Source organism: Megalops cyprinoides, chromosome 5, assembly GCF_013368585.1.
Source record: "Megalops cyprinoides isolate fMegCyp1 chromosome 5, fMegCyp1.pri, whole genome shotgun sequence".
NCBI lineage: Eukaryota > Metazoa > Chordata > Actinopteri > Elopiformes > Megalopidae > Megalops > Megalops cyprinoides.
In genome coordinates this window covers 8,847,898-8,867,250 of record NC_050587.1, presented here as the reverse complement: position 1 = coordinate 8,867,250, position 19,353 = coordinate 8,847,898, and the positions used below count along the sequence as shown (strand labels likewise).

At 40.0% G+C, this 19,353-nt stretch overlaps 1 protein-coding gene across 3 annotated transcripts in view; it reads right to left on the bottom strand.

Annotated features, from left to right (window-relative positions):
• LOC118777402 (A-kinase anchor protein 2) overlaps positions 1-19,353 on the bottom strand; it is a 120,435-nt gene that overhangs the window by 13,499 nt on the left and 87,583 nt on the right. The window contains exon 1 of one of the 3 annotated variants that reach the window (XM_036528250.1): positions 17,188-17,219. The exons of the other annotated variants lie outside the window; for them this stretch is intronic. Within the exon in view, the coding sequence (XP_036384143.1) occupies positions 17,188-17,208 (21 nt within the window). The 5' untranslated portion in view covers positions 17,209-17,219. Of the gene's footprint in view, positions 1-17,187; positions 17,220-19,353 lie in introns of those variants that run through there. 3 annotated transcript variants of the gene reach the window in all.

The following is a 19,353-nucleotide window of genomic DNA, read 5'->3' as shown; positions in this document are numbered from 1 at the left end:
TCCACAGCACACTTTAACAACAGAACACCCCTCTCATACAGACTGCAGCCTCCTCTGTCACAACCTGTCCTTCCTGAAAGTAATACTTTCTCCGGACACACACAAAGCCAGTGACAAGCATGCAGTCTCGACATCTGCTTTTAACGAGTGGACTGCACCCATCACCACTGCGGATACAGCACAGAGGAGACGGTCCCCAGAGAATACACACAGCTTTTTTGAAGGATACTCAGGAAATTTCATTTCACTTACAAATTATTCAGCCTTTATTTTAAAGTAGAGCAGTGCCAACAAAATCAAAGCATATAGTGCTATAAATAACCACAGGGATTAAATCTGCAATTATTATCAGCGCACCTTTCAGAGGAGATTGTTGTCTCTAAACAAGAAATAAAATCAGATATTTCTCATTAATACCAATGGACATTTCAGTATGTTTGACAAGATACTGTAAGCAGTATTTGCAATGTGAACAACATCACACATTTTTAAAATGTCTCCTCTTAAAAGACCATAATACTTAGCCATAACCTAATCACAAAGATCTGAAAGATGAAGTGAGAGTCTAGTGATGCTAGTCTCATCTTTTACCATAAAACTGGCACGCCCATCCACAATATATAAAATCACGGACTTCCCTAAACCCTGTCAGTGGCTAATGCTGCCAGACAGAAACACTCTTACTGCTTTACCAAACGTCTCTCTTTAAATTAATACAGTCAGACTAACCCTTACTGTTCATATGCTAAAAGGAGACAACATTAGTCAATTTCCACCTCACCCAAACAGGGAATAACACACAAACCCCGTTCTGCAGATCCTTCTCACCGGCACGCTGAAGTTCTATGGCTAGTCCCTGCTATGCTTTCCCGGCATGTGAAAGAGCTGCCCTCACCCCCACATTGCTGCTGTCCCACTTCCGCTCCGACCGCCTTTTTTTCCTCCCTCTCCACAATACCCCTCTTCTCTTTGGTTCTTCAAGGCATACTCCTTCCCCTGCGTCTTTTGCAGACTATGATGTCATAGGCTGGGGGGGCTGGTTAAAAGAAGGAAGAGTGGTTCCCTCTCTCAAGCCTGTTCACACAAAGAGGCTCTGTAACAAGCCAGCCCCCTGGAGCTCAAACCGGCCCCTACCCCCCACCCCGCCCCCGCCCCAGGGAGGGACAGGCTGGGCTGGGCAAAACTGTCACTGTCGCAGGTCCTCACACGTGGGGGGCAGCAGCAGTGACCAGCCACACGCCCAGGAATAAAGCCTGTGTTTTACCTCTTGTGTGTGTATGTAGGCTGGATGCACCATTATTTCTGCCTTTCTTACAACTCCTTGTTTCCACAGACCTGTGGTTGACAAGGCTTAACTGAGGAAAGTATACTTGTAAACTGTGGGTCACTGTATCGCTGCCCTGTAACCAAACACCAGAGCATTATCTGTATCACTGTTATCCCTGTGATTTGATGTCCAACACACTAGCTCTGACTAATTACTCTGCAGTCACTTTCTCTTCTGCAGCTACATGCTTCACAGGGAATATATTTCTTGACATCCTCCCAATCCTATTTGTCCTTGCACTCATCAATGACACATACTGTATTTACTTGCTAACCTATGCCTCAATGTAAAGGCACAACCAAGTGGTTTCTAGAATATCTTAAGCCACAAATAGTTGTGTTGGCCTATATCAGAGATCAAAACAAAACAAAATTATATGAAAAAGTCAAGTGAAAACTTCATGCCACCTCCAAACAAGGTGCACACAGCTAACTGTTATTTCTGCGATAACTAATGTCTGCCATCAGGATCATTTCTTTGGCATTTGTTTCTTAGTTGAAGAGCACAGGTTACAGCTGACCTCACGGAGGCAAAAAGATTCTTCATTTTTTTATTTTGATTTAAAAATGATCCTGTGGCTCAATTTACTATAGTACAATCAGGCTGTTGTATCAATTGCAATAGCAATTTTGAAAGGAAATGGCACCAGGCTGAGTGCCAGCAATAGCAGATACAGGAAAAAAGTGGAGTGGCAGCAGTGGGGGCTGAGCAGAAGACACCACTGACTACAATGAGCATTACAAAAACATGTATGCAAGGATACTACATTCAATCTACATTTTAGGACATGTTCACATAAACACGGTTGCCTTGAGGGTCATATTATTGATTGGGGTCTTGTTGTCAGTCTCTGTGGTGTATGCAAACAACAACAGACATTGGCTTTGAAGACGCAGTGGGTCACTTTGCTTTCACGCAAAGAAGGTTACAGTTTGAATGCAATTGTGTTAAGTCCCCCCCCCCCCCACTTCCTAACCTCCCTTATCATCTGCATAAGATGGAATTGGAGATCAAAATCTCCTGCAACAAATACAACAGAATAAATAGTCTCATGCATGTCCAAGAAAAACAGAAAAAAGTGAAATCTATCCGCACACTACTCTAATGCTCCTAAGTGGTAACACGTTTCTGTCCCTGAGGATCTGTGTCAGATCTTCACATGTCAGGGCAGTGCTACTGTAAATTCCTGAATTTATCTGATAATTTAATTTCAGTGAATAGAACACAAATTACATTTGGCACATGGGACATTTTATACAATTTGTTACATCTCATTCTGCATTGGCTTCAACATTTTTTATTGGATCAATTCAGCATTTAATATCTTTTCAAGTTATTCAAGTTAGTGTGGGTCAAGACATGCATATCCCCTTGCTTCTTCTCAATATAAAATAGGCTGTTGAAGAAAGTAAAGGAAGGATCTTTCCATACAGCATGTTTTTTCCTCAATGAAAAGTTGTCCATACCACTGAAAATACAATTGTTTTGTTTGCCCAGTATTCTGCAACCATAGATGTGAATGGATGGGATTAAAGAGTATGACAAAATCCAGCAACATTTCCTCTGGAAAAAAAATCAAGAGAGGCTTTAGGTTCTACACCCCGCTGTTGTGTACACTGTATAGGTGTGCCTCTGCAGCTTGTGGAAATGGTTATTTTCACTGAGGATGTTGTTTCTGAGAGCTAGGGTGTGGCTTTTCCCCATGTCTCATGCATTCCAGAAAATCAAGACCATCCAGTGGCTTATTATCCAATACTTTAATGAAAGTACTCTGATGAATTACTGTTATTGGCATTTTAATTTTTTAAATTGCTTTGATGCCCAGTATTTGAAGATTACCAAATGTGAGTAATTGGACATAAGAGGACAGTGCATGAAATCTGCCCGACAACAAATTCCATGAATACATTGCAGAGGCATTTCTCAGAGCTTTGCAAATAAAAGAAATGTTCTGAGCTATTTTCATTGGCTGGACATGTTATACCAGGGGTATAAACCTCTCTCTTAACAACGAAATGATAAAATACCCATACCTAAGCCTTATATTACTGGCATTTAGCAGATGCTGTTATCCAACTTACCTAGGTTACAATTATTACGTTATCCATTTATACAGCTGGGTATTTACGGAGGCAGTCCTGGGTTAAGTACCTTGGCCAAGAGTACAACAGCAGTGCCCGGGAAGGGAATCAAGCCGGCAACCTTTTGATTACGACTCCTCATGCTTACCACTATGCTACACTGCCATAATGATGATATATCAAAATATATGTAAGTCTTCACTTCCATGAGATACGATTTGATATGATACAATACCATGTCAACCCAATACGATGTAACATGCACAGTACTCAGAATGTAAAATGATCTGGACAATTGCTGTAAAACAAATAAATGCTGTCATCTCACTGCATTTCAGCATAGCAAAGGAACAGTTTTTTAGTTTTCTAGAAAATTCTGTTTATGCTTGGTTAAACAGGCTACAACCATGACTAAGCAATGCCTATTTCGTGGTGAAAGAAGCCAGGCAAAAGTAACAACTGTCAGAGAGAGCGTTATAATGGCTTGTTGCTCCCATGAGAGACTGGTCGCCAGAAGCTGCAGCTGTAGTGATAGATCAATATGAGAGGAGAGGGCCTGTAGGGCAATGCACACAGCCTACACATACTGTTTAGAACAAAGATAGTCTAGTGAGCTTTATAATGCCCAGCTGTGATTGAGGTGAATACGGTCACACGCAAATTAATGTCCTGAGAGCGTTCGGTCTACCAAACAAATGCCACGTATGTTCAAAAACTACCTTAAATTAATGGTTTCATTCTGTCCCTTTTCCCATGCACCTACATCTTTAACTTTCAGAAACAAATTGAAGCAAGAGTTACATTTTTCAACCTCTTCCACAGCACTTTAAACACCTAACAAACATGTATTTAACAACTTCTAGACTTCAGTCTCCCAAACCTTCCATTATCTAGTTTATCGAGTCATCTAAGACTTTACAGTGTCTAAGAGCGGAACACAGTCATTAGCCTTGTGAATGTGTGAACAGGAAGGAATGCGATGGAATGTAGATTATTTCATTTCCAGAGAGTATAATGGATTAGTCAGACTGGAAGATGGGATTCTGCTCACAGACCATGTTAGGGGAAAGGGACCCTGTGTACTGGACTCTGTGATCCTCTGAGACATATAAATACTGAGCACTGTCTGGGGCGTGACAGGCCTGCTCCAGGTGTAATTAATCTCCCTGGCAGGTGAAGCTAAATAAACCAGAAGCTTTAATTCTGGTATAGCAGAAGTAGCATTGGGAATTTTGGCAGGAGTGCAACTTTATGCATTCTTCAGAAACTAAAAGATCAGAACAGAGATACAAACAACAGATCTGTACCTCTAACAACTTATTGAAATGTATTAACTAACTGTAAAAAACTAACAGTATTATTTAAAAAAAAAATAACATAAATCATTTGCCACACAAGTAAAACAATGTTTAATATGCATGTCCATTATTATTAATATGTCTGCCATCTTTAGTAGTTAACTGTTTAATATATAAACTGTAGGTATGTTAAACTAAAACTAAAATTAAACTGTTTAAGACAGAAACATGAAATTATGAATGCCAATGTTAACTACACATTCTTTGAAACCAATACAAGTATAATGCAAATCTTTGCTGTATTTTTACATAATGTTCTTTGTATGTGCATTTTGGACTGAGGGTATATAATTGTCTGTGTATATAAATTCCAGGTTTCTATGAGCTCATTAGTGAGAGAAGCCCCAAAGTCTCTACTCTTCGACATTTATTGTATCTAACAGACATTTACTGTAGATGAGTAGTGTGTCACACCTTACAAAAAGCCTTTATGTTTTGTTTTATTAAGCTGCATTATTTTTTCACTTTAATAATGTGCTGGGGGCAGAGGGTTGCCTTAAAATCAGGACTGCATCATATTTGCACTAATGCACCACAACATCATTTTCATAAAAACACTGTCATTGTTATAATAAAACAAAACTGACTTGAGAGTGGACACAGATTCAGATCTCCATTGTACTGCTCTGCTAATTTGTGTAATCATCAGGTCACCCAATGCAAAAAGTGCAAGGATTCATCTGTCGCAACAAATCAAAGGGCTTTTCAAAGAGAATACACGAGGCAAACATTCACACAGATGACGCACCAAAATATTTTAAGCAAATGCCCTGTGAAGATTAAAATCAGACTGGCAAAATGATTGCAAGTGCAGACAAATGGGAAAGCAATTGCTTCAAATATAGCCTCTAATCTGGGAGAAGGGCATGGCTCAAAAGAAGGGGATGGAGTGGGTCAGCTAGTGCCTGTCAGCAGCTCTTGAGAGCACTAAATTAAATGAGAACAGGCTATCTAGAAATCCTACGTACAGTAACTGCAGATGACAACTGCACTGTCCTCTCTGTAGTTCTCAGAAGATGGGGTCACTGTGTTGAATTTCAGACCAATTGCTTTTGTAAACTGAACAGTTCGGGAAGATCTGTGGGAGTTCAGTAGCGAACAGCTGAGTGTGGAGGTATAGTTTTGAGAAATGAGGCTCAATTCCAGCTCTTTGACTTTGTCCTTGCGGCAGATGGGTACCAAAAACATACCAATTCTGATTCTTGAGGCTAAACCCAAGAATTTGGAAAACAAAGCACACGTTTTACTGATATCAGAACTACTCACAATGCAATGCCTGCTCTGCCGGACCATAAATACCAGTAAAGTGGCTTAAAGAGGTCTTTGAGGCTGGCATCTTCTTTCATCAATGAAGGCCGAATTACGGAGGATTAAAGAGATCGTGGCCTGCAGCACCGAGGACGTCAGAGTCACCGCCAGTTTCAGGAACAGGGCTAATCGGGGTTACAGGGTCATTCGCTGACTGTCTGCCTCAGGCTAGGGGAGGCATCATGGATGCTCAGCACTAAACTGTCCTATGTTTCACACAAGCCAGTGCTCTGTAGAGACAATTGCCACTTCCTGGGTGGAAGCACTACGCCTTCCTTCAAGGCCTGTGGAGAAGCTGACCAACACTGCCGACAAAAATGAGCAGAACAGAAGAGCAAACATAAAAAAACAAATATAATTTATTTTAAAAACCAACAAACAAAAGAACCAGCTTGTGCAAACTGTCAACAGAAACCAAGCCCCCTGTTCCCCTGCCACACACTTACATTTAATAGGCCTTTAATTAGGCAGGTGTGGCTCATTATTCAATGGGCTGATTCCTAAAGACAAAGACAATTCTCACTTGACAGTTAAACAATTAAGCTATACAGAATGGAATTGATCAGTGAGCTCAGTTATTTACAACGTTGGAAATGGAAGACAGCAATCCTTGGACATTCAACAAGTGACAATTTAACAAACACTTTTGGGGGAAAGGCAAAGGTTCTCCATCATAAGGCTAGTGGGGACGGTCATTGTTTATCACTTCCTTGTCTACCCAGTGAAAGCAGATACAGGAGGGTAATCGCCTCCTACCTTCACTTTTACTTTTTCATAATACTGGCCCCAAATCTGTATGCGTTTTTTAAAAGTCTCCCTGCAAATCAAGGCTGACATGTATTTTCCTGAGGTTACAAGATTTACCAACATGAAAGCTGGCTTATTTTTCTAATGAGGAAACGTACGACTCCTGATGGAGAAATTAATATCTACACTTACATTATGTCTGTGTAAAATATTCAATGAGAGTTTTAAGATAATCTAATATTTTGTTTTATGATCTAATATTTTCTAATAGTTTTACTGAACAGTCTCTGACACACGCCCCTGCATATAATGTCGATCCTGTAACTGTATTTGGAGTCTGTGTTTTTAAGCAGAAAAGATGGACAGCACCCAAAAAAGGAAGGAGACATTCCACATGAATAAATCACTGTGCTTTTCATGCATGGCTGAAATGCAGGTGCTGTCCTCAGTGGTTTCCTTATGAGAGCTGATTTTTACAGGCACCTTGTGTGGTTCATAGCTAGCCTGCTTTCTCGTCCCACCGGGAAACAGAAAATAGGGCACATCTTGACAAATCTAAAACTGGAAAGCTGCCTGATGGCACTGCTATTTTGCAGAGCACAGTCAAGGAGGATATCCCTAAGATCTGATTCCACCAAGTCTCTGTACTGTAAGACTCCAAGTTCCCTGTCATTGTCTGTTCTGTTAAATGTTACAGTATGAACAGATCTGTTTAGTTAAGTCATCCAGACTGTGAGACTGGCTATGTAGGTATTAACAATTTGTATCACCACTCACAAGTGATTAGCAAGTTGGGTACCTTTAGAAATATCAGAGATGGAGTTGATGTCATTTGTAAGCAACTGAATAATGATTGTGTGAGAAGCTGCAATTAAAGTACAGTACATTTTCATTTCCTATAGCAATATCTCATTACATTTACTTAATTGTCATTTAGCAGATGTTCTTCAGGGTGACTTACTTAGGTTGGGCATTTATACAGCTGGATTCTTACTGGGGCAGTTCTGGGTTAAGTACATTGCCCAAGGGTATAACAGCAGTGCCCCTGCGGGGAATCAAGCCTGCAAACTTTCAGTTATGTGCCCTGCTCCTTAACACTAGGTCGCACATACTTATATGTAGTTTGATATTATCTCAAATAAACAATATGTACTGTTACATTTTCTATGTTGAGATTTAAAATTGTGTTACTTTTTTAATTAGAATAAGCTATGAAAAAGGTCTGGTTTTCACTACAGATTTTATTACTTGTCTGTAATAGCAACCTCACAATATCTTGTCATTCTATCTGTTTATGCAAAACTCTGGGACTGTTCTGGGTCTCAGGGTCAAAGCCACTGGTAGTTGTGACAGTGGTTCTGGTAAAACTGTCAACTGTGTAATTAATAATGAGGCTGCCCTCTAGAAAGTGCATGGGGTGATGTTCTAGTTTATACAAAGACTATATATCAGGGGACTCTCAGGGATGCAGTTGCAATTAAAAGTTTATGTTAGAGAGCGACTTAAAATCTACTACAGCTGTGAACAATAAATAGTGAGTCTACAATACTTCCCCTATTAGTACATTAGTATTACCAGTCTCAATGCTGGCAGGAAGGTTGAGGATATATAATGCTATTGATCATGTTATGTGAATGACCAGAGTCCAGTACTTTTCTTTCAGTTCAGTTCACATTGAACATAATTTCTATGTATGCCTCACTTTTTCACTCTAAACCTTTCTGTGTTGGTCATTGCTCATGTATCTGTATTTTTTTAGTTAAGTATTTGTTTATGAGCTGTGAGGCAAGTATCTTCTTGGAAGGACATACAGTATATGAATTACGATGCTTTTAGAAGTAGCATAAAATGCTTTTTATTTAACCCAATTTGGACAATTTCTCCATTGCTCACTTTACAAAACTGGGAAATGATCTGTGCTGGGAGGAAACCAAATGACAGCATTTTTGACATCTACAACTACTGCAAATAATCTCACTGAATGTTGGAAGTCAAAATCTCTAGCACACAATCTACCACAAGCCCGCTGCTTAATTTAAATAATGACATGAGAAAAAGTGTAGAGGGAGTAGAATAAAAGCTAGTCTTACCCTAAAGCCTTTCTCCATGGAGTGACAAAGAGCCTGCCAAGGTGCTGTGTACCTTAACATCTTGAGCTACTCCAAAGCGGCACTGAAGTGACTGAAGTTTCCCACATCTATCAGCTTGCCAAAGTCCTTTCATTAAGGTCCTTGAAGTAGCACCCGTCTCCCAAAGACACTCTACCCTCCACCCTCACCCCTTACTTCAGAGTGGAATTGGAACATTGGAGTTACCCTGGCATGGACAGCGCTCTTCAGCAACCAAGATCTAAGTAAAGTTACTACCGAGAGCTTTTTTTATCTGAAAATGAGCTTAACCTCAATTATGTCGGTAACCTTTCCCCTCCCACAGGGGTGTGGCCAAGCTTGAGTGACATTGTCTCCTCCTTCTCTAATCCTTGGGTTCTGTGATAGCCACTTAAAGGGAACACCCACTTCAGAGTGGGGGGAAGGAGCTTTGATGAGAGAGTCTTTAGACACAGTCCCCCTCTCCAGCTGTATCTGGAATGTTAAAGTGCTACTGGAATGACTTAGCAAGATGTGTCATGTTCAAAAGCCTTATAAGGACTGGATTATACCAAACAGAGACACTAGAATCTTCCAAATTGTTACTCTTGCTAAAGCCTTGAAACTACACCTTTAATAAGAACATCAATAGGAACCAGAAGAAAGCCGTACACGTACATGACACCATAATTTATTTTTCTGTCAATTTATAAAGTTAAATACATTATATTTTATAACCCAGCCAGTTTCCAATGAATTAAAAATGAGATATATATAGAAAAAAACAAACATTATAACAAACTCTGTAATTGGACCATTTGCACAAATCTATCAGTGATGTTGCTAAATGCATTTACTTGTCCTCAGAAACTGAAATTGAGTATTAGACGTTATTTATCAAATGCCACCATATAATGCTATCTTTGCAAGCCATAATCTTATGCAACTATTCACACATTCAAATATTGCTCCAAAACCAAAATCTTCACAAACCCATCGAAAACTGCTGATGTGCCTGTAAAACACACACAAGCCACCTGAATGTTAAAACATTTATTCAACAGGAACACCTGTGTCCACTACATAGAAAAAAATCCTGTCAAATGTTGTCAATGGGATTGCTAAATGCTATTACATTAACAGCTTGTGCTGTAGTGAGACCGGGTGCTGAATTTGTGTCTGGATCCAGGGGATTCAGCTTTAACAGAATGAACAACGTAAGTATGGCCAATGTTAACCAGACATTGTCAGTACTCAGAATATCTAGTGCGAACTGAGAATATGGTGCTCGTGTAAATATCCTGCAGATTTTCCATTTGAACATCCCTTTTCCAGATGCCTAAACCAAACATCATGGTTTCTCTCATCAGCACAGCCACAAATCACGTAATACCAGAGCTACTCAACACGACCAAACAAGGCCTGGGATAGCGTACCCAGAGCAGCTCTGCCCTTCCTGCAGCAGTGAAGAATCAGTTCACGCTGCATTGCCTTGCTTCTGGCTCAGTGCACAGTGCCCAGTGTACAGTGGCATCTGCAGCTGGAGTCTGACATGTGCCTATCACCCTTCCCTGCAGCAAGACCAAAATAAATTCATTCTCTCAACGCTGCAGAGGGACTACATGGTTACAGCAATTTAATGGAAAGTGCACCATGGAATTTACTCCTATGCTGGCTTTCCATACATAATAGGTGCAAGTGAGTGAACCCACAGTCCACTCATTCTGCCATCACTCATGAGAATATGAGCACTGTGTGAATACATAGGCTGTGTGTGACTACAAAAGAATCATAACATCATGTATGGAGGAGCACCTGGGATCCATACATGACTCTTAAATCAACGCAGTTGATTTGTAGTGATGACACAGGACTGTGGAGAAAGCTGTATGCAGAAGCTATGACAATGCTCACTTGCATAAGCAACACTTAACAATACAAGCAGAATAACAAATTCTGCAATCACCACTAGTCATTAACAAACTCTCCTACAAATATTTTTGCTGTCTGATATTAGAATATTCCCAAAATACTGATACTGTATATTAAGGCTAACCAGTAAGAAAACAGCTACATCCACGTTTCTTGAAATGGTGGGCTGGGACAAACCCATCATACCCTTAGCATTCTCTGAAGTTACCCTGTGGTGAAGACAGAAAGTGTACGTATGACAGTTATCAGCACAGGGAGTGTATGCTACTGGTTCATTTGCCTATCATGGTCTTCTGCTAGTAGCTAAGATGTAGCAGCTTCATTGAGACAAAAGCACTTTCTGTTCTCAATATCCTTTATCCCCATCACATCCAAGAGAGTCTGATGCATTTGTTAATTTCTCTTTCATTTCCTTCTTATATCATGTTTCCAATGATTCTTCAATTGATTGGGGAAAACAGTATTTATTGTGCTGGACAATCACTGCATTTCTTCTTTTGGGTGTAGAACATTTGGTCGGAGCCCTTGAAGGGATTCTGATTCTGTATATGCAAGTGGTGCCCGTTTCATTTTTCATTTTGCTTATGATGATCCACCTTCATCACTATTGATAAAACAACACTGTTATTTGTTTTTTACGACATAATATCCTTTTTTAAGAATGCATTCCTATGATTTTTTCCTTATTTCTGCACCTGTTTAGGAATTGCCAATTGTATAGTAGGTATGTCTCAACCTGGCACCCTCTGCCCTCAGGAGCACTGAGGCGAGAGGAATGTAGTGCTCTGACACACTCACATGAAGCCAACGGCTGTTTTCTGCACTGCCAGTTGCTCAGTGCACTACAGTGGAGCGGGCACTCATTGGAGCAGAGGGGGTATTCCACTGATGTTATCAGAGCAACTCACAGGCACCTGGGCCACACCACTCAGCTTGTGCTAAGGTTAAGCTCCTTAACCACTGAGAGACACAAGAGCCCCAAAAATGAGTTTATGCCAAATTCAGAGCAAACTTGGTATCATTCAGTTGAATTTGAAGTTACTGTCTTGTAGGTTGATTTTTAAAAGTTCTATTTGAAGCCCCCCCCCCCCCCCCCCCCAAAAAAAAAAAACCAAAACAAAACAAAACAAAAAAAAACAGCAAACTGACAGAAAAAAGGAAGGACATGTCATTTTTTCTTTTGTGTGTCTGCTGCCTCATTTGGTTTATAAATAAATGCTGGTCCAGAGACACCAGTTTGATGTTCTCTGTGTCCTGTCATTCCAGAATGCAGTGTGTATTGCAATGCTGAATATTCATAGGCCTCCTGTGCTTTTTATGCACACAAATATATTCAAATATGCACATATATATACAGTATTAACATCTTCTGGATACTTGACTTAATCCCATTTTTATCCAGCCCATAAATTTCTGTCTTGTGTACATAACCCCTGCTTATAATTTTGTATCTATGGGAAAATACGATAAAATTCCCAACATGGGTTTCCAGGAATGCACAGTGTCAAGTGGGGACTGCAATACTTTGTTACTTCGCAATAGATATATTCCTGCATCCATCAGTTAAGTACAAATCATTCTACAAATACTTCAGACAGTTCTACTGTATGTGATGAAACCCAAGTCTAGACAGAGCCCTAAATCATTAGCTAGTACAGTACACAGCTGATCAGTCTTCAAACTAATAGTACACCATCCTTGTGACTTCTGTGTGACACTAAACAGAAAATCTACTATTGCTGAGAGACTCCCATCTCACTAATACTGAGAGACTACCATTGTATCTACCTGACTGGTAGATCTTCCCAGATCTACTGGAAAGGCTCCACCTCTGCACCCACCCCCCTCACTACAGGAGTTCCACAGGGTTCAGTACTGGGACCCCTACTCTTCTCAATTTATATTAACTCTCTTGGCTCAGTTATCAAATCGCATGGTTTCTCCTATCACTGCTATGCTGACGACATCCAACTCTTTTTCTCTTTCCCTCCCTCTACCCCCCAGGTCAACGAAAGAATCTCTGCATGCCTGGCTGACATCTCCAAATGGATGACATCCCACCACCTGAAGCTGAACCTCAGTAAAACGGATCTCCTCTTCATCCCAGCCGGCCCTTCCCCCCCTGCATGACCTTTCCATCACCTTCGATGGCACCACAATACCATCCTCTCGGACAGCAAAGAGCTTGGGCATCACCCTCGACAGTAACCTGGACTTCAAGGAGTACATTGCTCACACGTCACGGACCTGCCGATTCTTCCTCCACAACATCAGGAGGATTCGCCCGTTCCTAACCACATACGCGACGCAGCTCCTTATCCAGGCCACAGTTCTCCCTCGACTGGACTACTGCAACGCTCTCCTTGCAGGCCTCCCAGCATGCACCACCCACCCTCTCCAGCTCATCCAGAATGCAGCTGCCCGACTGATCTTCAACCTCCCCAAATTCTCCCATGTTACTCCCCTGCTGAAATCCCTCCACTGGCTTCCTGTCGCTGCCAGGATCAGATTCAAGACCCTGACCCTCGCCTTCTCTGCAGTCAACAGGACAGCCCCTGCCTACCTCCAAGAACTCATCCAGCCCTACACACCAGCCCGACCCCTACGCTCAGCAGCAACTGGACGCCTTGCTCCCTGCATGGCCAAGGCAGGAGGTGCTCGTTCTGCCAGACATCGGCGTTTCGCCTACATCGCTCCCCAGTGGTGGAACGAACTCCCGGTCTCACTACGGACAGCTTCTTCACCCCAGTCCTTCAGACGGGGCCTGAAGACGCACCTCTTCAGACTCTACCTGGACTGACCCAGCACACAATTGCTGCCCCCCCCCCCCCCTGCCCATCAGTGCTGTCGTAAATTGCTGTGCTTTTTAAATTGTGCTTTTAAATTTTGTCTCTTGTTGCCGCCTTTACCCTGACGCTCATTGTGCCGTTTGAAGTTGTTGAAGTTTGCTGTTCGAAAGTGTATCGTACTAGTTGCCCTTTAGGCTGTAATTGTAAAAATCTGATAGTACTGCGTCCTCAAACAGACCTTGCTCTCAGCTGAGAACTGTCTCATTGTGGAACTGTACACATCCTGTCCCCGTACTGTCGCTGTACCTACTGTATGCACTTTTGTAAGTCGCTTTGGATAAAAGCGTCTGCTAAATAAATAAATGTAAATGTATCCTGTGCTTGGCATTTGACAAATCATATGAAAGGCAAAGTCCAGGCAAATTAGTGTCGACATTTATTCTGTGAGCTGCTCTGAAGAGCACCATCTACAAAATGTTTAAATATTAAATTTATCTACGATGACATGATACTATTAAAAATAATCAAATATCTGAAGTGTTTTTCATACTGCATGTGCTGCACCATCTTGACTGGGCTCATAAATGCCTTAGACTTCCTGTTCATTGTTTTTGAGGATATGTGGTATGCCAAGGTCTTTATCATGACCTTAGAGACAGAAGTGGGTTGTGTTCACCAACCTTTTGCCTCCATTCACAACTTTTACTGTTTTGAAGTTTAACAGACACATCCCACACATTCGTTGTCATATTGTGCATTCCATCGGACCCAGGAGCATGAAAAGTAAAGGTAAGTCGCTTTGGATAAAAGCGTCTGCTAAATAAATAAATGTAAATGTAAATGTAATGAGAATAACAACACCAAAAACTGTTACACCATGGGTAATCTTATTCAATTTGGGCCTGTTTGAAGTGGACACTAAACTTGAATCAAACTGAATTACTCACTTACTTGATAATTTTGCACATGTTGCATCTGTAACAACCAACTACCACCAACCTCGCAAACAAAAATTTTACATAAACAATCCCCATATAAAGAGAGTAAATGATGTTTGGACTCTGTGGCTCTGTCCCATTATCTGCCATGACCTCCAAGGTGGAGAATGAAAGCGTGAAGTGACTAATGTGACTTTCTAATCAGGCATCCCCGCAGCGCTTAGCGTCTAGGTCAGCCAGGAGCGCTAGCGAAACCGAGGCTCATCGTCCTAAGAAATTGGCCAGCACCTACAGCGTATCCAGGCAGCTGTAATGGATCACAGTGGTTGTCCTTGTAGCACATGTCCCAGATTCACAGCGCGGGGCCGTGACACACTTTCCTCTTGGCTCTATCCTCGTTTCTACCTGAGCAGAAGCGGAGTGCGTATGCTACATTTGCCTGTCATCTCACAGATGTACAAATGTGTGGGATGGAAACAAAGTCTATTTCCATTCACAGTTGTTGTCTGTGAGGTTATATACATATCTATACTTCTGAACTTTGTGAATCTGTAGATTCACAAATTTTCCTTTAAATAATCAATGTCGGGTACATCACATTAGCATTCTAGAGATAAGACAGGGTTCTGCAATTCATACAGTTTCAATTTTTAGTCTGAAATGTAAGAATTCTGTCATAACTCATCCCATAGTGGATGAGTTAAATTAACTGACTTCTATAAAATAATGTTTATCTTCCTGTCTACATGTGCAATATTCATTTGTCCCTAAAACAGATTAATATATTTTACCTGACTTCCTGGTTGACGCCGTAGACTTCCTTCACTCAGTGGGTGCTGAAAACCTTAATTTTACTGCTTCCTCATAACTTAACATTAATTGTGAAGCAGATGGAGGAAGCAGGTGATTTATTTACCCTTCCAGCACAATAAGTAGGATGAAGCCAGAAAGGAAGCACTTCTCTCTGTATCCAAGGGCCGGCCCTCAACAAACACCAAACAAAAGTAAGAGAGGATATGGACATACTACCTCTATGTGCGCGAGCAAAGCTTGATTACGCTGAATTGTCCCTCTTCCCTTATTGTCAAGACACAGGCAGGATTAGCTCATATGACAAAAACAGTGTTTCAGTGCCAAAATCTTCCAGATCACATCAACTTCCTGTGATGAATTTCCTCTTGAACTCTAATGTTGCAGATCATAAAACTCCATATAAGCAATACAAACAACACAAACCAAATAAAACAATCATTAACCAATCACACCAAAAAATATATATATATTTATAGTTATTGGGAGTTTTTTTAAAGCCTTACAGGGAAGTTAAAATGTAAACATGTGGCAAATAGATGTACATCTGTTTTTAGTGTTGCCTGCATTATCTGTAAAGTCGTTCTTTTAATTTTATGCATTGAGACCTATATAAGATTTTTCTTATGTAATCTAACATGGCTAATGTCTGAACACAATTCAGTCCATAGCAACAAAGTCCCATCAAAGTAATACTGCAGCTCAAACTTGTCAAGCAGTGAAAAGATTCTAAAAAGAGACACAAAATAGTGCCTTGGGGTGCATTTACTTAAAATGCCCGCTTTGTGCTCAGTGCTTTTGAGTGAGCAGATACAGTCCTATTACACTGCATGGCAGCAATCATGGTGTACAGATGAAAACTGCATTCCCTATTTTCTGCTTTAAAAATGTTCCAATGACATGTATAAAATTCCTGGCAATGTAAAAAAAAAATCTTAATAATATCATTAAAAAGTTCTTCCAAAGCTTTCCATTTTGAATGAACTTAACATTAAACAATATTTGCCCATTGATATTTTTATGCAAATGACAGTAAGGGCCTTGCCCAATGTGACAAGTTTATCTTTAGCAATGAACAATGCAGGTTTCCAATGGCTGATATTAACCATTATTTGCAATACATGTAAACTATTTCCAAGACATTCAAAATATGTGTGTACGTAAATTACAGAAAAAAACCCCCAAAAACTAATCATTGATAATGGGATAGAAAATGAATTTTTAAATGAATGCTGAAAATAAGGAATGCGATCTGATCCTAAGATATACTGTTCAGTATTGTGCTGTGCATGTTTTAGCAACATGACAACTCAGTAACAGCAACAGAAATGTTCACATGCATCTAAAAGATATTGCTGCTTATTCTGTGAAATTCAGCAAAAAGGAAAATGAACCTTTTCTAAAAGACAAGAAGAATCTAATCAAGAATGACTTTAGAACAGAACAACATTTAGAACAAATCAAACTACTGCTATAGTTTCCTCAAAGCAGATTTCCTCCCTGATTGAATGCCTTTATGTGCAAACCACTTTTAAAAATAGATCAGCTTCAATCCAGTACAAAGACATCATTTGTCTACTATCATTTAGACACGGTAATATCAGGATTCCAACTGTTCACTGGTTGTAAACGTAAAACCAAGCAATCAAAAACATCAATTTATGTTATACTTGCTTGAGTGTGCATTGCACCAGCAATACAAAGTCAGTTGTATATTTTCAAGGAAATGAAAAATCAAAGTTAATTTTCCTTTTACAGCACAAACAAGATTATCTTTACCTACAGGATTTGAGGTATGCAATCCACCTACCAAGAGAGCAGAAAATATCATCCATACGGATATCATGGCCGTGTTTCGGTCCGGGTCTTTAGTCGTGTGAGAAAAATACACTGCGTGCCTGGACGCTGGCAACACACATGGCAACACAGGTCTTTCCCCTTCACTCACTCCTCTTTACAAACAAGCAGCCAACAAAAGGCTCAGAGCCACAGAGAAAAGAAAAGAGGCTCTGAGACTGAATTCTAATGACACAGCTTGCTGTCCTAAAGTTACAGTCAGCATGCATTCGCGATGTTGTCACACTGTGTCTGTTAGTGCCAACAATGTCCAAACATAAAGACACATAAAAGGAAAATACGGTACTTTTTAAATTGTAATTCCATCACGATTTTCAAAGACTGAGTAGAAGGAGCATTGAGATTATCTTCGGTAGCAAGACAGAATAAATGTAAAACTACCTAAATGTTAACTGTAAAAGCAAGGTCATAAACAGAAATATGAAAACACCAATCCATGTCAAGCAGACAGTAATCACACAGCTTATTCCAATCAACATCTGAAGTACAGTTTTGAAAAAGCATATCAGTATGTGAGCTGTACTTCCACAATTATGAAAATAAAAGTTTTAGTTAAATCAGGCATAATATACTGAAACTATGACTAGTAACCCTTGGTTCACTGAAAGAAACAGGGCCAGCATGGATGTTCCTAGCTGCAGACATTACTGCAGTAGACAAATCTTCTGTTACTCTTCATCTCAGAGAAGGATATGTTACAAAGTGTTTAGTGTGATAACTGAAACTAGGAAATATACAGATAGACTGACCCAAATAACAGGAAAAAGACACAGTGCTATTTCTGCTATAGAAGAATTTCATAAACAATGATATTTCAGATGTAGCAGTCTGTATTGTACAGTATTGTACCCCTATACTCACCCCCTCACATTATAACAAGTAATAAAAAAAACCTCATCTTTACACTGCTCACCAAAATCAAACTGTCATGTGTGATATGAGATAATTATTCTAACATATCTAACTTCAACCAAATCTTTGCCTGAGTAAACCTGTGCCCAGCTGAAACACAATCAAGGGCCTCAAAGCAGTTTGTCTTTAACTTTCAGAAACAATGAGTGAAAAGTACTACTTTTTTGCCCATATAAAGATTATGAGTTCAGTGTCAAATGAAACTAACAGGGTAACACTTTATATTCAAAGGAAAACTGGGATTGTTGTATCAGATCAGATATACACAAGGTCTTTATGCACTCTAACCACAAAGCATCTGGTGTTCAACTGTAAGTAAAGACATTTTAGCAAAGGCTCTCCTTTCAGTCAGATTACACAGCATTCTGAGCCTATTTGCAAATGAAATTGACAAATATTATGTAGGGAATGAAAATGCACTTAAATTAAAAGCACCTCAATCTTTCCACTCAAAACGAAGTACAAATCACACTGTGGGATGAATGAATGACTAAAGGCCTGCTGATTAGACTTTGCCAGGTACAGTTTGTCATGTAGGATTGTGGTCCAGTCACAATTTGTCACTAATCCTTCATAATAAAACACTGGAAAATCTAACAAAGGACTTTCTTTAAGAAAGACCTGAAAAACATAGCAGGGGCCCTACAAGAAGTTTACTGAAGTGTGAAAGTATCCTTGGCTTTCGTTTTTAGGTGATTAAGACATGCTTGTCCTTTAGCGAAGCACAGACCCATTAATTAAGACAGAGAGAGGGGCTGCTGGATTTCAACTGCATCTCCCGCACCCTTTTCAACAACAAACTATTCATCGCAGCTGAATACGTGTTTTTATTCCTCTAAATGTCTCATTGTTTTATATAATCACTATTTAGCCGTCTACATGTACGCAACTAACTGCTAATATCAGTCCATTTTCATCTAAGAGACATCCTTGAGACGAGACTAGACTAGTGGAGTGAAAGAAACTCAATTATTCATTGCAGTTGAGTAAGTTATAACAAGGATAAAATGTCAAAATGTCTTACACGCAGGGTGAACCTATAGCAAAACCTTTGCAACAGGGCTATAGCAGAATTTTTTGCCTGAGTCATTCTCTCACAGTTACATTTAAACTGAAAGGTTTAAATGTACTCATGACATACAAAAAGGTTTCCTTTTTGAGTATTATTATGTACGCAAAATAATTACATAATCAGATCATTCTGGTT